The sequence below is a fragment of the Mesoplodon mirus genome (assembly GCF_964341445.2).
Source record: "Mesoplodon mirus genome assembly, chromosome: 16".
NCBI lineage: Eukaryota > Metazoa > Chordata > Mammalia > Artiodactyla > Ziphiidae > Mesoplodon > Mesoplodon mirus.
This window is the reverse complement of record NC_138992.1, coordinates 8,105,095-8,123,401: the sequence shown is the minus strand read 5'-3', so window position 1 is coordinate 8,123,401 and position 18,307 is coordinate 8,105,095. Positions and strand designations below refer to the sequence as shown.

The following is an 18,307-nucleotide window of genomic DNA, read 5'->3' as shown; positions in this document are numbered from 1 at the left end:
AGATGGCTGATGCGCGCGCGCGCGTGTGTGTGTGTGTGTGTGTGTGTGTGTGTGTGTGTGTGTGTGTGTGTAGTCACTTTCCCTGGGGTTTGGGTGCTGGACGAGGCAGTCGGGATTCAAAGGGTCATGCACCAAAATGAGGAGTCCTCAGGGCCTGGGGTCTAAAGGTCTTCCCACCCCACAGCTCTCATCAAGGACCTTCTAGGGATGGGAGATTTCCTACCACTAGATGGCGCCAACAGCAAGGGCTTGGCTCAGCGGACCCGGGGCCCCTCCCTCCACTGCCCAACGGTGCCATCACCTGCTTCCCTCATCCAAGGAGGGGGCCTTCTCTGCAGCTCCCCTGGAGGGGCTGGGTGCCCTGGGGCTCCCGGCATGTACTTGGAAGGGAGGCTTCCTTCTGGGGAGCTTTAACTTGGTATGGAGACAGCAGGATGGATAGTAACCATGTGGAGGTCGTTACTATCCAGATTCCAGACCATCCCAGCTCAGTTCAAAGCGTCCAGACCCCCAAGTCCCGTGCTGGGCTGTGTGGGTGTGAGGCAGGGCGCACAAGCGAGGGAGCGCAGGGCAAGGTCGTGCTTTCCAGCATCTGCCCTTTGCCAGGCCTGCATACACAGTGCTTTTACATACACAATGCCTCCACCCTCCCAACAGTTCCCGAGGGGGCATTATTGTGGCCATTTCACAGATGGGGATGTTGAGGCTCAGAAAGTGTGTCCAAGGACACACAGAGAGAACCTCTAATACAACCTGGGAAAGGCATGGAAGACTTCCTGGAGGAGAGGGCTTTTTTATTTCCTCTGCCAAGTGTAGGTCTTGAGGGTCTAGAGACTGTCAGAGATGGTCTGGGGGACTCATAAAGCTCCAGGCCTCCACTGTCACAGACTGACAAGGAAAAGTCTCTCTTCATAGAGTCAGAAAGAGGAGGGTGTGTGAGTGTGTGTGTGTGTGTGTGAGTGTGCGGTTTCATTGATTTGGGGGTTTGCGGTTTTGTGTGTCACGTTGTGTTTTTCGAGGAAAAGCAAACAAGGGAAGGTAGCCTAAATGCTTTCCAGATGAACACAGACCAGCCCTGCCAACCTCCAGAACAATCTGCTCCCCACCAGCAAACCTGCCTGAAACCAAGCCTAGAGGTGACAAAAGCCTCAAATCAAGGTTTGCATTTTTGACTTTCAAAGGCCCTTAATGTGTCAAATCAATATTTACTGCACTTGTTATGTGCCGAGCACAGAACCAAGAGCCCAACTAATCCAACACTTCAACCTGGACCATCTCTCCTGGCCTCTGGTTCTCACAGCCAAGCGTTCAAGGATGCACACCACTCACCTCGGCAGAGAGCTTCCTGCCCTGGTGGTCAGAGAGCTCCCGGGGCTGCCCTGGTGCCCAGCACTCACACACGGCCTCACATTGTGATAAACCACCTCTAATATCTGTCTCTCCTATAAGCTGTGGTGCCATAAGCACAGGACATTTTTAACTTCATCTTCAAATGCCTAAAACTTAAGAGAGACGGTGAGCTAGCTCAGCAAATGTTTGTGGAGTGACTGAAAGAGCCTAAAGAGCAGAGGTAAAGGTCCCAGAAATGAGAGCTTGGAGACTCATTGGTGCCTCGGCCCTGACATGGGCCGCGTCATCCTGGATGTGTCCCTCTGCCTTTTGGATCTCGGTTTCCTCCTCCTCAGGAAAAGAAGGAATCTGTCGGAATATCTCAGCATCTATTGTTCAAAGAATGAAGCGCAGATCTGTAAGTCCACAGAGCAGGTTCTGGTTCAAGACGGAGGAGCTGGCCCGTGGGGCACCCCGCACAAGCCCTGGCTCCACCTCCGCTAACCTCAGAATTCAGGAGCCCCAGACAGAAGGCTTCCCAGCAGGGACCACCGCCTGGGGGTGCGAAAATGCAGCCTCCACTCTCCATCCTCAGGCAATTCCCTTCCTCCCTGGGCCTAGGTTTCCTCCAGTATAAAGAGTGAGGGGCCAGGGCCTCCCTGGTGGCGCAGTGGTTGAGAGTCCGCCTGCCGATGCAGGGGATACGGGTTCGTGCCCCGGTCTGGGAGGATCCCATATGCCGCGGAGCGGCTGGGCCCGTGAGCCATGGCCGCTGGGCCTGCGCGTCCGGAGCCTGTGCTCCGCAACGGGAGAGGCCACAACAGTGAGAGGCTCGCATACCGCAAAAAGAAAAAAAAAAAAAAGAGTGAGGGGCCAGGAGGGCCGTTCAGGAAGGCAGCCGGAGGGGCCGGGCAGGTGACTGGATCCCTGAGATACAGGCAGTTGGAAGCTCCTAATACTGGCCGGCATCCCAGAGCAGCCTCCCATTCTATCTGCCTGATCTTCAGCGCGGGGAGGGCTCTTTGGGATTTATGTCTCCTTCCCCGCTGGCCTGTTGTCCTGTCCATCATATTTGCCAGCATAAAGATGTATATATGAGCTAGGGGACGGGAATGGGGTTCTGGGGAGGAGTGCAGGTGGGGGAAGTGGAGTGGTGGTCCGGTACCCTTAGCGCAAAATAAGACCCCTCTCTGCATGGTTTGCACCAGCAACAAGAGCATGACTCCCTTCCCTACGGAGGCAAAGCAAGGCAGCTGCAGGAGCCAGGAGGCTGGATACTGCTGACACCCACTGCAGCCCTTTCCTGGGGCTCAGAGGGGAAAGAAGAAGGAGAAGAAAACTAATAAAAATAAAAATGGCTGCCTGAAACCCGATGTTAAATATGCGTATCGCTTATATGTGGAATCTGAAAAAAAAAGATACAAATGAACTTATTTACAAAACAGAAGTAGACCTACAGACATAGAAAACAAATGCATGGCTACCGAAGGGAAAGGGGGTTAGAGGGATAAATTAGGAGTTTAGGATGAACAGATACACACTACTATATCTAAAATAGGTAACTAACAAGGACCTACTGTAGAGCACAGGGAACTCTACTCAATATCTTGTAATTACCTCTAAGGGGATATAATCTGAAAAAGAATTTACATATAGGTGCGTGTGTCTATGTATGTATGCGTAACTGAATCACTTGTGCCGTACACCTGAAACCTCAGTGGAGAGGGTAGCTCTTTAGGACGCAGAGAAAAGAGCAACCGGTTGAAAAGAGCGATGGGGTGTGGGCCGTGCCGCACAGCGTGACTCATCAGACGGCGTTTACTCAAAGCTGTCGCTCCCTCATCTCTAACTGAGGCCGACTCAAGCACCTCCCAGGTTTCGGGATGATCAGAAGGGAAGGAAACACCCATGGGGCTCAGAGATCTGACATAGAGTCTGCCCCCTGCCCCCCGGCCTACCCGCTGGGGAATTCGGGCAACTGGCTTAAGTGTCTGAACTCCGGCTCCTCCTATGGTTGCACGGAGGAGAAAGGAGACGTCTGGCTAGTAAAAGCCTGGTGGAGAAACATAATTTCGCGCAAACCTTTCGAACACCATGAAGATGGGAAGGTGACTGCAGACCTTTGGCCTCTGAACCCCTTAGCTGGCAGCTCCCTTTATGTCTGCCCTTCCCCCGCAGGCCCTCTCTCCAGCTCCCATGGCCACGGTCTTCACCCCGGCTCCCCTGGAGGACACCTCTGCACAGCCCCAGTTCTGCAAGTGGCCGTGCGAGTGCCCGCCATCCCCACCCCGCTGCCCGCTGGGGGTCAGCCTCATCACAGACGGCTGCGAATGCTGTAAGATGTGTGCTCAGCAGCTTGGGGACAACTGCACGGAGGCTGCTGTCTGTGACCCCCACCGGGGCCTCTACTGTGACTACAGTGGGGACAGCCCGAGGTACGCAGTAGGAGTATGTGCACGTAAGTGACACCCCCCACACACCATCCGGCCAGCCCCCAGCACCCCAGCTCTGGCCCAGGGCCCCCCACCCATTGCCCTTCCTCTGGGCTGGCTCCAGTTCTGCAGGACATACCCCCTGCCCCCTACCCCAGGCCATGATTAGAGGCCAGAGGCTGGGCTCTTCCTGAGGAGGGAGGGATGCTGCATTCCTCTGGCATCCAGAACCTGGCTGTCTTCTCTGTTCTCCATCCATGGATGAGTCCAGGGAAGAGGGATCCACAAGTCAAGACCTAAGCCTGGTTCTGTTCTCTTAGTGGTAGAACTCTTTGCTGGACGCCCATGACCTCCCAGGGGCACCAGGACCCTGCAGAGCTCCAGATATTTCCGTAATATTGTAAATTAAAATAACATGGTTTTAAAACATTTAGTAGCCTTGAAAGAATAAAAACCAGCAGCCTGAAACCACCCCTTTCTACCACCCACCCATGTTCCTCTGGTTACTACAGTCACTTTTAACTTTCAGCCCTTTCTTCTGGTAGTTGCAAATATTCAATACATGTCTTCTGTTATATATTGATTGGCTTGAAATATCCATTGTGGATAATCTATGAATGACCCTATATGATAGCTAATGTCTGAGTTCCTTAATACCACCTGACATCTCCCCCATCTTCCAATATCATTGTCATATTTTTGGTTATAAACCACTATTTACAATATTAGGATTATGTAAATGTTTTTCACTGTGACATGAGATAGTGCACTTGTTTGAATTTCCTTTATTATGAAGCCTTTTGTTTTTCCTAGGGTTTCTATTTGCCTTTGCTTTTTCTTTACTCTTTGTCCTTATAATAGCCCCATGCCAGGGGAGAGGCTGTTTGTTGTTTGTTTGCTCTTCACAGGGTTCTACCATTTCCTTTGTTGTTCTCAGAGACCTCCTTTCTGGGACTTTCTGGTCTCCTGCTTCTATCTGGACTGTTACTCACTTAGCTTGAATCATCTAAGCATTTATTCAAGGTACCTGATCCAGCATGATGAAAAGAGGTCACTAGGCATGATGACACAGCAGCTTAACTTCTGAAAAGTTACACAAAGCCTCATAAACCCAAGGACTCCCTTCCTCCCTAAATGCTGAATCAAGCTTTCCCCACAACTATGATTCTAATAGACCCCACTGCATATTCACACACAGCAGACTCTCTCATTCTCAGTTAACCCATTATATTTCCTGAAGTGGGTTGTTGATGAGGGTTATGCACAAAATTCCAAGTCAAAACAATCATGGTTAACTTATGAGCACTTTCTGCTCTTTTGACCTCAGTTCAGGCCTCAACTTTCATACCAAGTCATCTGTCTTTAGTGTTCCAAGCAACTACCATTGATTCTGCCATCTTTCCATTTTTTCCCCCTTTGACTGAGACTCATTATTAGCCCCACAAAACTCTGTTCAGTGAAAACTTGCAGATTCCATCTGCATAGAATCATCTGACGTGTTGGTTAAAAATGTTATTCCTGAGCCCCACCCCAGACTTACTCATTCCAATTCTCTGGAAGTGGAGATGGGAATCTACAACTTTAACAAGCTCCTTGGACGATTCTCATACTCAGGTTTGAGACTGACTGCTAATGTATATAGTCACTCATATACTCTCTCCCTGTACCCAGGTAAGGAAACCAGGCTGAGCCTTCCTGCAGTAGAATCCCCTCCATGTCTATGAGACTGTCTCATCATTTCTTTCCCCTTTTACAGCTGTTCTTTAAGGTCATTAAAAGGAAATTCATTGTGACTATACCATTCCCTAAAGTTGCAATGACATCTCACCACGTGCCAGGCACCACAACTTTATAGACATTCTCTCATGGACCCATAGACTGTACAGACCCTGGAACTGCCTATCCTGCCTGCCTTTACCACCAGGGGCCTGGAAAGCCACCTTCCCAATCCAGCTCCAGCCCTCTCTCTTTAAATGTCAGCTCCTGCCTTCACTTATCTCCCTCTCATCATGAGTCTCTACTTCCATTCCTTGTATTTGAAAAGAAGACTGTGGTTTTCAGGAGACTGTAATGAGTACTGCACTTGCCAAGGGTTCTCTGGTCATATAGGTCTACAGACATCTGAATAAATAAGGTCCAATAAGTGAAACAGAACTTTTCAGAGGTTTTAAACATTCACGTCCATTGTCAAATTCCAAAAAGAGAGTTGTCCTAAGAGGACTTTTCTTTTTGAACTTATTTGCACAGTGAACACGTTTTTCCAGGCAGATTTTTACCCAATCACCCACCTACCCCACCACACACACTCACTCAGATACACACGCAGCATGCATACATGTGTGCGCACACACACACACACACAATTCACCAGTGTGCTACTGAACATCTTCCCAGAAATGCTGCCATAGTGTCTGAATTCATGAGACCCTAATGCGAGAAAGAAGAGAGTCCAGGGTCTGAGACGCTAGAGAGGAAGAGGCTTTGGGGCCAGAGGGGAAAGAGAAAAAAGAGTTCCTCTACACACACCATCTGTCAGCAAATGGCCAGCAACCAATGGACGATCCCCAGGACAGGCTAAATCTGTCCTTAGAGACTTGCGTGTAATTAAGCCAGAACAAGGAAATAAAAATGAGCAGTTGCAACACTGGTACAAATAACTCAAAGAGAGGATCACAGGGATTATGGCAAACTGGGGAATGCAAGCTTTAGCCACTGAAGCCAGGCAGAAAAGTGAGTTTGGTCTGACCCAGTCTGCTCAGTTTTCAAGTGAGTCCAGAAAGAAATCCAGATTTGTAAATGTTGGCAACACACTGAAAACTTTTTTTAAAACCACTCCATGGGCCAAACTAAATACATCTGTGGGCAGAGAGTGACCTCTGCATGAAACTGGTTATTTTGGTGGACAAACAGGACACTGCATTCAATGCGGCTGGGTCAGGATTGAGGGCAGTGTGCTTTGCTGGAAGGATCATGAAATTTACAGGCAGACAGACTTGGGTTTTGCCTCCTGGCTCAGCCACTTACTGGCTACGTGACCTTGGGCACGTCACTTAAGGAGCTTGATCGAACCAGCTTCGCGTGGTGGTTGAGGCTGAAGCCTAAAATGGGGTCGGCTGCTCTTGGTGACTGTCTTATGTGCTTCAACTTTCCTTTGTAGAAGTTCCCTTAACCTTGTCCACGGTCATCCTCAGAGTTTGGGGGCAGGGCAGGCTCCAAGCTCAGACTCTCCCATCTGAAGAGTGAGGGAGTAGAAAGCCCATGCATGGTGTTTGGAGCTAGACAACCTAAGTTCGAACCCCAGTGTCGTAACGAACTAGTACAATGGTTTCAGGAAAGCTGCTTAATCTTTTTAAGTGTCAGTTTCCTCATCAAGGAAAAATGCAATGAATGAATAATGCCTACCTCTCTGGGTGGTTAAGATGTCGAGTGCCTGATACACGGTAGAAGCCCAATACAGAGTAGGTTTCACCCCACCTGACATCCATCCATCCGTCCACTGATTCATTCACACGGTGAACACAGGTTAGTGATAATACGGCAATGGGGTTACAAGGCATGGCCCACTGTCCCTGCTCCCAGGCAGGTGACAGTCCACCAGGGGTGGGGCAAGGGGAGTAAAGATCCAGATGGCACAGCAAGGCGACTTGAGTTCCTTGAAGTCCGTCAATAAAATGAAAGCCCACCAGTTCATGCCTGGACTTGCAAATCTGAACCGTGAAGGAAACTCAGCCAGCTTCCCCATCTAGCCAGGAGTTGGTCCTTCAATTAGTCAGAAAGAAATCGAATAAGGAAGGGGTGCCAGAGTCCGCTGATGAGACAATCCACAGCCATCACACATACCATCCATCCCTTGTCCCTACCCCCTAAACCTCCCAGGAGACTGTGAACAACTTCGAGAGGCAAAGGTTCCCAATCCTGGCTGCAAACTGGATTCACCTGGGAGCTACCAAGGGCAAAACAATAAAAATACCGAAACCCAGGTCCACCCTCATATACTGGAGCATGGTGTGGGCATCAAAATTTTAAAGAGCTCCCCCGGTGGTGCCATCGTGCAGCTGGTGTTGAGAACCACTGTGCTAAGGGCTCCCAGCACCCAGCGCTGCCCTCTCTACCAAAAGTTCCCACACACAGGGGCAGAGACGGGCTTCAGCACTCCTTTCTCCCCCTCCACCAATACACACATGCACACGTACATGCTTCCTGGAGCAAAAGTGCGCCGCCAGGGGTGACTCAGACGCAAAGATGAGTGATTCACCCAGTGCTTCCTCTGCTTTGTTTTGTTTTCCTATTTCCCCTCCTTTACTGGTGTCTGGTGGAAGGAAATGGATGGTGGAGTCAGAGCCCCCAGGCTTTGGGAGCAGCTCCATCAGTCACCTGTTGGGTGACCTCGAGCACTAACCCCACACCCCCAGTTCCCGTCTCTGCCAAAGGAAGAAAACAAAGCTCTCCTAGGGCAGTCACTGCGAGGACTGCATGAAATACCAGATGGTGCCTGGCTCCAGATCAGAGGGGCAGTAAGTGTTAGTGCCTTTCCTTTCTGTACCTTCTCCGGCACAGTCACCTCCCAAGGAAACCAGCAGTCACCCCAATATTCCCACAGGCTGCCCTCACTGCTCCGCTGAGCCGAGCTCTGTGACCTAAGGTGCGTGATTCAACATCGCTGAGACTCAGGTCTGCTGTAGGTGAAAATGCAGGTGATGATGTGGTATCATTTCCTTATGGGATGAAATCAGCAATGCAAGGAAGCCTAACACAAAGCAGGTCAGGCAACCAAGAACCCTCACTCCTGTTAGATACAGGGATGATGATGATGATGATGATGATGATGATGATGATGACGATGATGATTCACCTTCAGGTGAATCCAGGAGATAAGCTGGAACTCTTGGCAGACTAGCCCTCCTCCTCGGGTGAATGCCCTTGCCGCCCTGGGCTCTCTGCTTGCACTTCCAGACACTGTCCTCAGGGTGGGACCCGACATCAAGGGTGGGAATGCTGGTTGTGGCCCAGCAGCCCCAGATCTCTCCTGGAACTCCAGGCTTGCAGAACAAGCTCCACACGGCCACTCTGATGTCAACCAGGCATCTCGTGTCTAGTAAGGAACTTGAGTCCACCCACCCCAACCTTGCTCCTCTGAGGACAGAGCATCCCTCTCCTCCCAGGGCTCAGGACATCGAACTAGGAGTCCTTCTTGATGCTTCTCCTCTCATCCTCGCATCCTCTCTGTCAGCAAGTCCTTCCAAATATACCCAGAAGCTGAGCCCTTCTCCTCCTGGCTGTCCCTCACTGGTCCAATCACCACCACCACTTACCTGGATTCCTAGTGTGGCCTCCTGACACCACCCATACCCCTCAGTCTGTTCTCAACTCAGCACCATGAGTGTTTTTGTAAAACCTAATTCATATCATTGATTCAACAGTTACTCATTGAGCACCTACTGTGTGCCAGCCTCAGTTCTAAGCTCTAAGAGCTTTGTATTTTCCGTTGAGCCTCCAGGGAAGCCCCCTCTCACCTCCTCTCCTGCCTCCTGACTTTCTCTCACCCTTCCCTGCCCTTTCCCACATCCCAGGCTGCTCCCACCTCGGGCCTCCCCGCCTACAGCCCCTCCCTGCCCGGAAGGCTCCTCCCCCAAGACCTGGGCAGCTCACCTCCTTCCCATCTTTGCTGAAGCATCCTCACCTCCGTGAGGCTTTGCTGGCCCACCTTGTTTAAATCTACAAACCATCCCCCCCCCACTCCCATCAACTGCTTTACTGGCCCCATCAACATTCTAGATGGTCCACTGTCTTTCCTCTGTCCCCCACTACAATGTAATCTCTTCGAGGGCGTGGTGTTTTGTCTCCTTGCTTCACTACTAAATCCCCAGCACCTAGACTACTCTGTAAATTTGCATTGAATGAACTGAGTCTTTGTTTCAAAGTGTTCGAATTGGCTTTACATCTCGTCTGCTGGGCTCAGAACCGTGACCCCGGAGGCAGAAAATTGTCAGGACCAGGTTTTGTGCCACTTGATGGGACAGGACCAGGGGCTAGCCGCCCGGCTCCCCGTCCCGGCCTCGCACCCGGCTCCAGGCTGGCACTGCGTATTTCTCCGCGGGTTAAATGAACTGGCGCTGCCTCTGCTCAGGTGCCACCGAACTTCCCCCGACTCCGTCTGGGCCCAGTGGCTTCCACTGCTCTGCCTTCGCCCCGCCCCTACGATGGGAACGTGGTGGGGGCGTGGTCCAGCGGGGGCGGGGCTGCCCTGCGGGGCCGCCGGAGCCCACCTGCCTGACCCTCGGCGCCTGTGTCCGCAGAGGTGGTCGGCGTGGGCTGCGTGCTGGACGGCGTGCGCTACAACAACGGCCAGTCCTTCCAGCCCAACTGCAAGTACAACTGCACGTGCGTGGGCGGCGCGGTGGGCTGCACCCCGCTCTGCCTCCGCGCGCGCCCCCCGCGCGTCTGGTGCCGCCACCCCCGGCGGGTGAGCGTGCCCGGGCGCTGCTGCGAGCAGTGGGTGTGCGACGACGACGCCAGGAGGCCACGCAAGACCGCGCCGCGCCACACGGGCGCCTTCGGTGGGTGCTGCGCGCGGGGCGCGGGGCGCAGGGCGCGGGGGGGAGGGCAAGCCCTGGGGTCCGGGGCGGGGGCAGACCCTCCCGGAGCTCTGACCACCCACCTGTGATTGACAGGAGCCCCCGGCCCCCAGTCCCCAGTCCACCACTCAGGAGCGGTGTGACCTTGGGAAAGTCACATCTCCTCCGGGACCCTATTTCTCCACTGGTAAAATGGAAATACGACCACCTGTCCACCTGTCTTATGGGATCCTCCATGAGTAAAAGGAGGAAGTGCTTTGTAAAGAAGGAAGCAGAGGCGTGCGGTCCCTTATTCTCCTACTAAGGAGTTTAGGAGGAGAGGGATGGAGGCGGAGGAAGGACCGGTGTGTGGGCACCCAGGAGGAGAGGCTTGAGCAGCAGGTGGAAGGGCAGAGAGCGAGTGGATGGCTTCCCGCTCACTCTGGGGGATGGGTGGACAGGTGAGACTTCAGCCACGTAAGCCAGGCCAGAGGAAGCTCCGGAAACAGAGGACAGGGACACACCTGTTTGTTTCACCCACAGCTTCTATGAGCCTAGCCAATGCCAGACACTTAGCTGGTACCAAATCAATGTTCGTCATATGGATGGATGAATGGATGGAGGGATGGATGGAGGGATATGTGGGCTGAGGAGACCTGAATTGGGGCAGTGGGAGCAGAGGTATCAAGGAACGGATAGATGCATGAGGAAATGAACAAGGAAGACTGAAGGGCTCAGCGTCCATACAACGGGTGGGGGAAGGAGAGAGAGCGGTAACAGAGACTCCCGGGGCCCGTCATTACTTAGGACAGAATGCAGGGAGTACTTCCGGGGAGGAGAGCCCCCTTGCTGGAGACAGGTTGAGGCTAAGGCTGGGTGCCCTGCCCATGAGATCACCCAGAGGAGCATCCTGCGGGTGGGAGGAGGGAGATGGGGCAGAGAGAGAGCTCTGGAAGTCTCCGGCCTAGAGCTGCTGATGGCCTGGGGGTAATGTGTTGGGGGGCGGCTGGGGCAGAGGTCTGGGGGGCTGATGTTTGAGAGAGGACGGAAGAGGAGACCGAGGGGGAGACAGAGAAGGAGAGCCAAGCATGTAATGGGAAAACCAGGGGCGTCTGATGACATGGAAGACAGCAGATGAGGACACTTCTAGAAGGAAAGTGTCACCAGGCAAGTGGACATGAGGGAGTGAAGAAATGGCAGTGGAGTTTGGGCGTTCTGAGGGTACTGGTTGTTTTTTTAAAGTTATAAGTGCATGAGACCGCTCAGAGAGATTGCGTAGAGCAGGGTTTCTCGACCTCGGTTCTGACAGCATTTTGGCCAGGATCATTCTTTATAGAGGGGTCAGTCCTGTGCTTTGTAGGAGGAGGTTTACACCTGGCCCCCACCTACTAGATGCCAGCAGCACCTTCCAGCCAAGTAGTGACAACCAAAAATACCTCCAGACGTTGCTAGTTGTGACCTGGGGGGCAAAATTGCCTCGATGGAGGACCACTGATGTGGCCCTGCAACACCACCATGTAAGGTGCGAGAGAGAATGAAGCTGAGGAAGACGAATCCAAGAGGCAGGACGGATACAGGAGAAAGAGGGTTTCAGAAGCCAAGTGAGGGAGGATTTCAGAGAAGAACAAACTGGACAGGAGAGGGGAGAGGAGGCGGGGAGGGGAGGGGAGTGTAAAGGCCAGAATCGAGACCTGTCCCCAGGCTGCCTGCTCCCAGGGGTCTGACTGGACCAAGAAGGGGGGTGGTACTGCCACCCCTACAGTTCAGGGATGCACAGCCTCTCTGGATGGGGCTTGGGGTGACCCTCCCGGGGCTGAGCAGCCCCCTGAAGCAGCAATCCCCTGCCCACGGAGGAGGTGGCCGGGGAAGTTCTGTCCCCAGCAAGCCTCCCAGGGCAGAGCACAGGAGGGTCACGGGGTGAGGTGCAGGGCAGCGCTGTCTGCCCATCATGTCACTGTGTGTGGCCCAGTGACCCCGTTGTGACCGAGCACAAGCAGAGCCCCCGCCGAGTAGCTGACCCAGAAACCAAAGCCCTTTCATCCTTCTAAGCAAATCCCTCCCCACGGCCCCCTCCATCCCTGCTCGCAGCCCCAGCTCATCCCAGCCCGGACCCTCCTCTCTCCTGTCCTCAGAGGCCCCTTTTTTCTTTCTTCTGTCTTGTCCGTCCTCTTGTTACTCACTTATTCCTGCATTCATTCATCCGTCTCCCCTGCACACCTACTGTCTCTGCCCGTTCCTGTCTCTGGTTGCTGTGCGTGTGTGCGCCAGGTTGGACTGGCTTCCTCTTCCAGTCTTTCTCTTGGGTATCTTGTTCCATCTTTCTGTGAGATCTCTCCTTGATCTTACTGGCTTTTTACCTGCCTCCATCTCTAGCTCACTCCATTTTCCATGTTCTGGATGCCAGGATACACGCATTGATAGAACCAGCCAAGAGTTGGGGTTCAGTTCACATTTACTGAGGGCTTATTAAGGGCCAGGGACAGCTTGAGCGCTGTCACGTGTCTGAACCCATCTTTTCTGTCCCCAGCCTGGGACAGGAGGGAGAGAGGTGCTACTGTCAGCCCCTCTTACAGGTGGGGACACGGAGGTGGGAGCTAGTTTACTGGAAGCTATCCAGCTACTAAGTGGTGGTGCTCAGAGCTGAACCCAGGCCATTTGCCTCTGAAACCTGTGTGTCCCCTTAACCACGATGCCCTCAGCATCGCCCAGATGAAATACGAGTACTACAGTGCAGGCATTTCCCTTTGACCTTCCCCACAGAACATAATCTCTGCAGGGGCAGGAACAGTGCCTTTTAACCTTTTATTCCCAGCACCTTGCAGATGCCTGATGTGTACTCAGTCGATATCTGGACCCTTTTATGGACCCTGCAAGGCAGATGTTATTGTTGTAGTGAAGAGGCTGAGGCCCAGAGTGAGTTGTCTAGAATCACGCAGCCTCTAGGTGGTCAAGCAGGAATTGAACTTAGGTCCACCTGTCTCTAAAGATGGTCCTCCCTCCAGAGAGGTATAAGGAGCTCAGAACAGCCCTCCTCTCCCTGGGAAACTGTGCTGGTTAGAAGCCAACTTGCCCTCTTGTGCTGAGGGACAGCCCACCTCTGTCCTGCCTGAGGTTCAGGGACCCCAGCCCTTAGGGCGGTGGCGACAGGAGTCGGGGGCTGACAGAGAGTGGAAACTCACAGGGCATCTGGTTCCCATCCGCAGCAGCCATGGATGAGATAGAGCCATGGCACAGGAACTGCATAGCCTACAGCAGCCCCTGGAGCCCCTGCTCCGCCAGCTGCGGCCTGGGGGTCTCCACCCGCATCTCCAACGTCAATGCCCGGTGCTGGCCTGAGCAAGAGAGTCGCCTCTGCAACCTGCGGCCGTGTGACGTGGACCTCTGGCCACACGTCAAGGTGGGTCCGCCTCCCAGGGTGGGGCAGGTGTCGCGGGCGTAACAGACAAGACTGGCTTTGAGCCCGGCTCCTGAGCTTGCTTGTGGGGGGCTATTTGTATAATAATTAAGCCCACGTTGTAGCAGTTTCTTGGGATAACATGTGTCACTGGGTTGGTGGGTTGTGACTTTCACTCAGTGGAAGTGGTGACTGTGTTATTACAACCAAGGTGGCTCTGGAGAGATCCCAGGGTCCCTCAGAAGTGCTCTCCTGTGGTGATTCCAAGGACCCCTCACCGACTGCTCCTGGGCCAGCCCCCACTCACGTGACAGCCACACGGGGCGGTAGGGGACAACGGGACTCAGGACTGCTGGAGTCCAATGCCCATCTGCTGCTGACTGTGTGTGACCATGGCCAATCTCCTTACATCTCTGAGCCCCAGTCCCCTCATTGATAAAACACCAGAATTGATCTCAGACATCCCTTCCAGCTTTGAGAGTCAAAGAAAATTAAAATAAAGGATCAAGGGTGTAGTGGCCACAGTAGACTAAGACCCGGTCCTTGGAGTTAGAAACGGATCTGGTCTGCTTAACCCAGGACCTCCTTGCTAACGCCTTAGGACGGGTCATCTGCCTTGGTGTCACATGAAAAATAAAGAGAAAGAAAAACTCAGCACCGATTCCATTTGGGGAGCCCTGGTGGTTTCTTGAGGATGCTGAGGAGAGGGTTATCCAGCAGACAAGACAGCCTAGCTTCCCACAGTTCCTCCCCTTGTCTCTTTTCCGTCTCTGATTCATTTCCCCTGCCCTACTAGCCTTTGTATTCTTGGTGCTTGGTACTCAGCAAACATCTCTTAACTGAGAGCACAGAAGGGAAATGTACCAGCCGCAGGATAAAGAGGATCAGAGTCCTAAGCTGGGTGCATGCGCGGTGCCTGCGAGGTAGAGGTGGGTTTACCACCAAACTAAGTCACGTCCCCTGATGTTGGCTCATGCTTCCCACCCAAGTTCATTTCCATCATGATGTGCCTACGAGAGCTCTCAGATCAATCCTACAAGCCTCAGACCCATCCCGCATCACCTGGATCTGCTCTACCCTCGTTTCTGGCATGGTGCCGGTACCTAGTAGACCCCAACAACCATTCATTCAGTGAGTTTAGTAAGTGCCTACTATGTACCAGGCACAGAATTAGACGGCAGGGACACAGAAGGAGCCCCACTCTCGAGTGGCCCACAGCCCTGTGGAGACACAGAGCTCCCTTTAGATAATGCCAGTCCCGTTGCAGGGATCGTGAATGAATAAATTGCATGGAAAGGGTGTGTGCGTGAGTCTGTCAGAGGCAGGGGAGGAGGAGTTTAGGGTAAAATGCATCCCCCAATCAGGGAGGCCATGATGGTTCTGCCCCTAACCAGCGAGGGGTACTTGATTGGCTAAAGCAGCCGCAAAGGCATCCCGTGTTAGTGAAACTGACCGGGGACTGGGCATTGGCAAGGCACACAGGAGAGAAAGGAAACTGCAGGTTGAGAGGTACCACCACCGCAAGGCAGTCCCCTCCTGTGCTCTTGTTTCCTCCTGCGTAATATGACGGGGTCTTGCTGTATTTGGGGTGGTCCTTCCCAGTTGGAAGATGCTGCAAATCTGAAAGTGAAGCGGAGCGCGTGGAGAGGGAAAAGGGAAGAACTGAGGGCTTGGAGGGAAGAGAGTGGCTGTTGATCCTCTGAGCATCTCAACTGAAACCTCCTTTCCTGCAGGACGGGAAGAAGTGTCTGGCCGTGTACCAGCCAGAAGCGCCCGTGAACTTTACACTGGCCGGCTGCACCAGCACACGTTCGTACCGGCCCAAGTACTGTGGGGTCTGCACAGACAACAGGTGCTGCATCCCTTACAAGTCCAAAACCATCGACATCTCCTTCCAGTGTCCCGACGGGCCTGGCTTCTCCCGCCAGGCCCTGTGGATTAATGCTTGCTTCTGCAATCTGAGCTGTCGGAATCCCAACGATATTTTTGCCGACTTGGATTCCTACCCTGACTTCTCAGAAATTGCCAATTAGGCAGGCGCAAAACACAAGCTCGAGGCCTGGCCCCATGCTTGTAAAGCAGGCAGCCTTCTGAGGCCCGCACTGAGCCTCCTTTTGTCCACCTTACCCTGATCCAGACCCGTGGACCCCTTTCCTGTCTCCGACCACCCAAAGCACCCACCGTGGTGCCGCTCAAGCCCAGACAATGGGTCCTCTCCTTGACAATTCCACGTACACTCCAAGGAAAGTGCCTGTCTCCAGCTGTTCTGGTCAATACCCAAGCCTGATCTGGCCTGTCCAAGTCACTGGAAGTCTTGCTGGATCTTGCCCAAGTCTCAAGGAACAGAATCAGCTAGGCATTCAATGTCATTAATTCCTTCTTTAAATACCAAATCGTAAGACTCTCTGGGTCCATTCAGAAGGATAGATGGGATTTAGAACTACTCTGATCAACAGTTTGGACCACTGCACACCAAAGTATCTCTCATTCCAAAGATGCGTGCCTCCCAAGGTCACCCAGCATTTGCCAAGTGAGGTGAATTGCTGTTTGGGTTTGGTTTTTTTAATGAACAATTGTATCCATTATTCCGGGCATTGTTGAGGTTAGGTTTCTCTTCACCCCTGCACTGTGAAGGGTGTACACTGGGTTCATCCCAGTCAGAAATGCAAGATGATAAACTTCCTTCTTGTTCCTGGGAGAAGTCCCCAGTCAATACTCCAGGGTCAGAGCAAGGTCAGCCAGTTTTCAGAAGGAGCGATTGACCCCAGCACTGAATCTGCTGCTCGTGGACAGGGCAGGGCGCTGGGCAATCAGCCAGGCTTCTCACCTCTGGATCCTCTCCCTGCACAGGGGCTCATGGGGTTGGTGGAGTCCCCTGGGGTGATGTCTCTGACCCCTGAGAATGGTGCCCTGTGACATTCCTGTTCTCTTAGGGAGCCTTGGGTCCAGGTTGAGTGTGGGTCAAACCAAGAAGTGGTTTCGGAAACCAAGAAGTGGGTCCAGTCTGCATCAGCCTAGGGTGGCAAGGGTCCCTGGGCCCAGGACATGTCTCTTTCTGCCTCAGTGACCCATTTCACAGACTGTGGGTCTACTGACCCATAAAACCCAGTTCTGGTGCAAAGACAGAGGTTAACCAGTTGTTTCAAAACCGAAGTATATTTAACAGGGATGAAAAGCTGAAAGGGCTTGAAGCTATTCAACAAAAGGAAGAGGAAGTTGCTCTTAATGGAAATGAGGCTATTATTTATTTTATTAGTAAAATATAAATATTTACAGCTATAATTCTTTTGTGTCAGACGTTCTCAGTGCTTTACGTAACCGTTAACACTAGCTCATGGAAACTTCGAGGTCATGTTGAAAAGTGCCCGTTATTATTTCTGTTCTTACAAATGTGAAACAGAAGCTCAGAAAGGGAAGAGAGCTTGACTGAAGTCGCCCAGCTGGTCAGTGGAGGAGTCGGAATGCAAATCCAAGTTGAATTGACTCTATAACCCATCTTTTCCCTCTACTTTTAGAGCTTCCAGATGTGTCAGAGCAGGAAAACATGTCAGGACAGGCGATTCTTGCATCATTTTGGGTTCTTATTGTTGTCTCTCTAGCTCTTTTCACAAGAGAAGAGAGTGTCTGACTTTCAGATTATTTACGTGCCTAAGAATCAAACAAAATCTGGGCTAAACCAAAATCCATGAATCCCCTACAGATCGTTCCCTCCTTCAAATCTGAACCAGCTCTCATATGTGTTTGAAGATGATTTTGTTACCCAATGCTGCAGACTGAGTGATCGTGCGGTTATCATGAGGGAATTCTGGGTGGCGAGCAGAGGGATTCCTAGACAGGGAAAAAGGGTTGAGAATGTGCCCTCCTTATGGTGACCTCCCGAATGCCCGATGCAAGGCATACAGTGGTGCTCAATGTGTATTTGATGAATAAAGGAAATTGTGTACATGTCCGTACTTGCATTCAGGAGATCTCTTTCTTCCAAAGGTACATGACAATCTGATTTTTATCAGCCAAATCTTAAATGCCATAGAAAGACATTTACTATTGAAAGAAATGTACATTTTTATTGGGAAAAAAAAACAAAACAAAAGAAGAATTCCTGTGTGAAGAGAATTTACCCCATGAATAATCTCTTCTCTAAGTCTACATGGAACATGTTGGATTTTTGTAGAGTGAAATCACCTGCCACCTACAAACTACAAGAACTAGATGAACGCTGACCCCATTTGAAATTCAGCAGACACCCGAGAGCTAGGTTCTTACTGAATTTGCTTCCCAGTTTGGGAAAGTGAGCATGGCTTCCAAGATCATAGGAAGCCTGGTTCGTGGAATTGGGGGTTTTATCCTGGGAATGGGTGGGATGGCATGGCTGGAATGCTCTGGTTTGAGAAATGGATCTGTCCTATTCAGGCCCCAGAGGGAACGTCTCAGCCCCGTGTTTCGAAGTCATGGGGAAGGAGCTATGGGCCCAGCCATGGTGTGCCGTGAGTCAGTAAAAGTTAAGAATAATAATCATAACAAAAAGCTTTCCCTTTATTTAGAGTGCTTGCTTGGTACCAAGCACTCTTAAGTTTTGAATTATAGTACTAATCATCACG

At 52.1% G+C, this 18,307-nt stretch overlaps 1 protein-coding gene across 5 annotated transcripts in view; it reads left to right on the top strand.

The window, feature by feature from the left end:
* Positions 1-17,658, top strand: part of CCN4 (cellular communication network factor 4) — a 31,141-nt gene extending 13,483 nt beyond the window's left edge. For 2 of the 5 annotated variants that reach the window (XM_082601426.1, XM_082601423.1), the window contains 4 exons: positions 3,508-3,787; positions 10,058-10,318; positions 13,519-13,712; positions 15,443-17,658. In XM_082601426.1, coding sequence (XP_082457552.1) covers positions 3,508-3,787; positions 10,058-10,318; positions 13,519-13,712; positions 15,443-15,742 — 1,035 coding nt within the window. In that variant the 3' untranslated portion in view covers positions 15,743-17,658. The remainder of the gene's footprint in view (positions 1-3,507; positions 3,788-10,057; positions 10,319-13,518; positions 13,713-15,442) is intronic. The other 3 variants (XM_082601424.1, XM_082601425.1, XM_082601427.1) reach the window with 3 other exon arrangements.
* Positions 17,659-18,307: the final 649 nt, after the last annotated feature.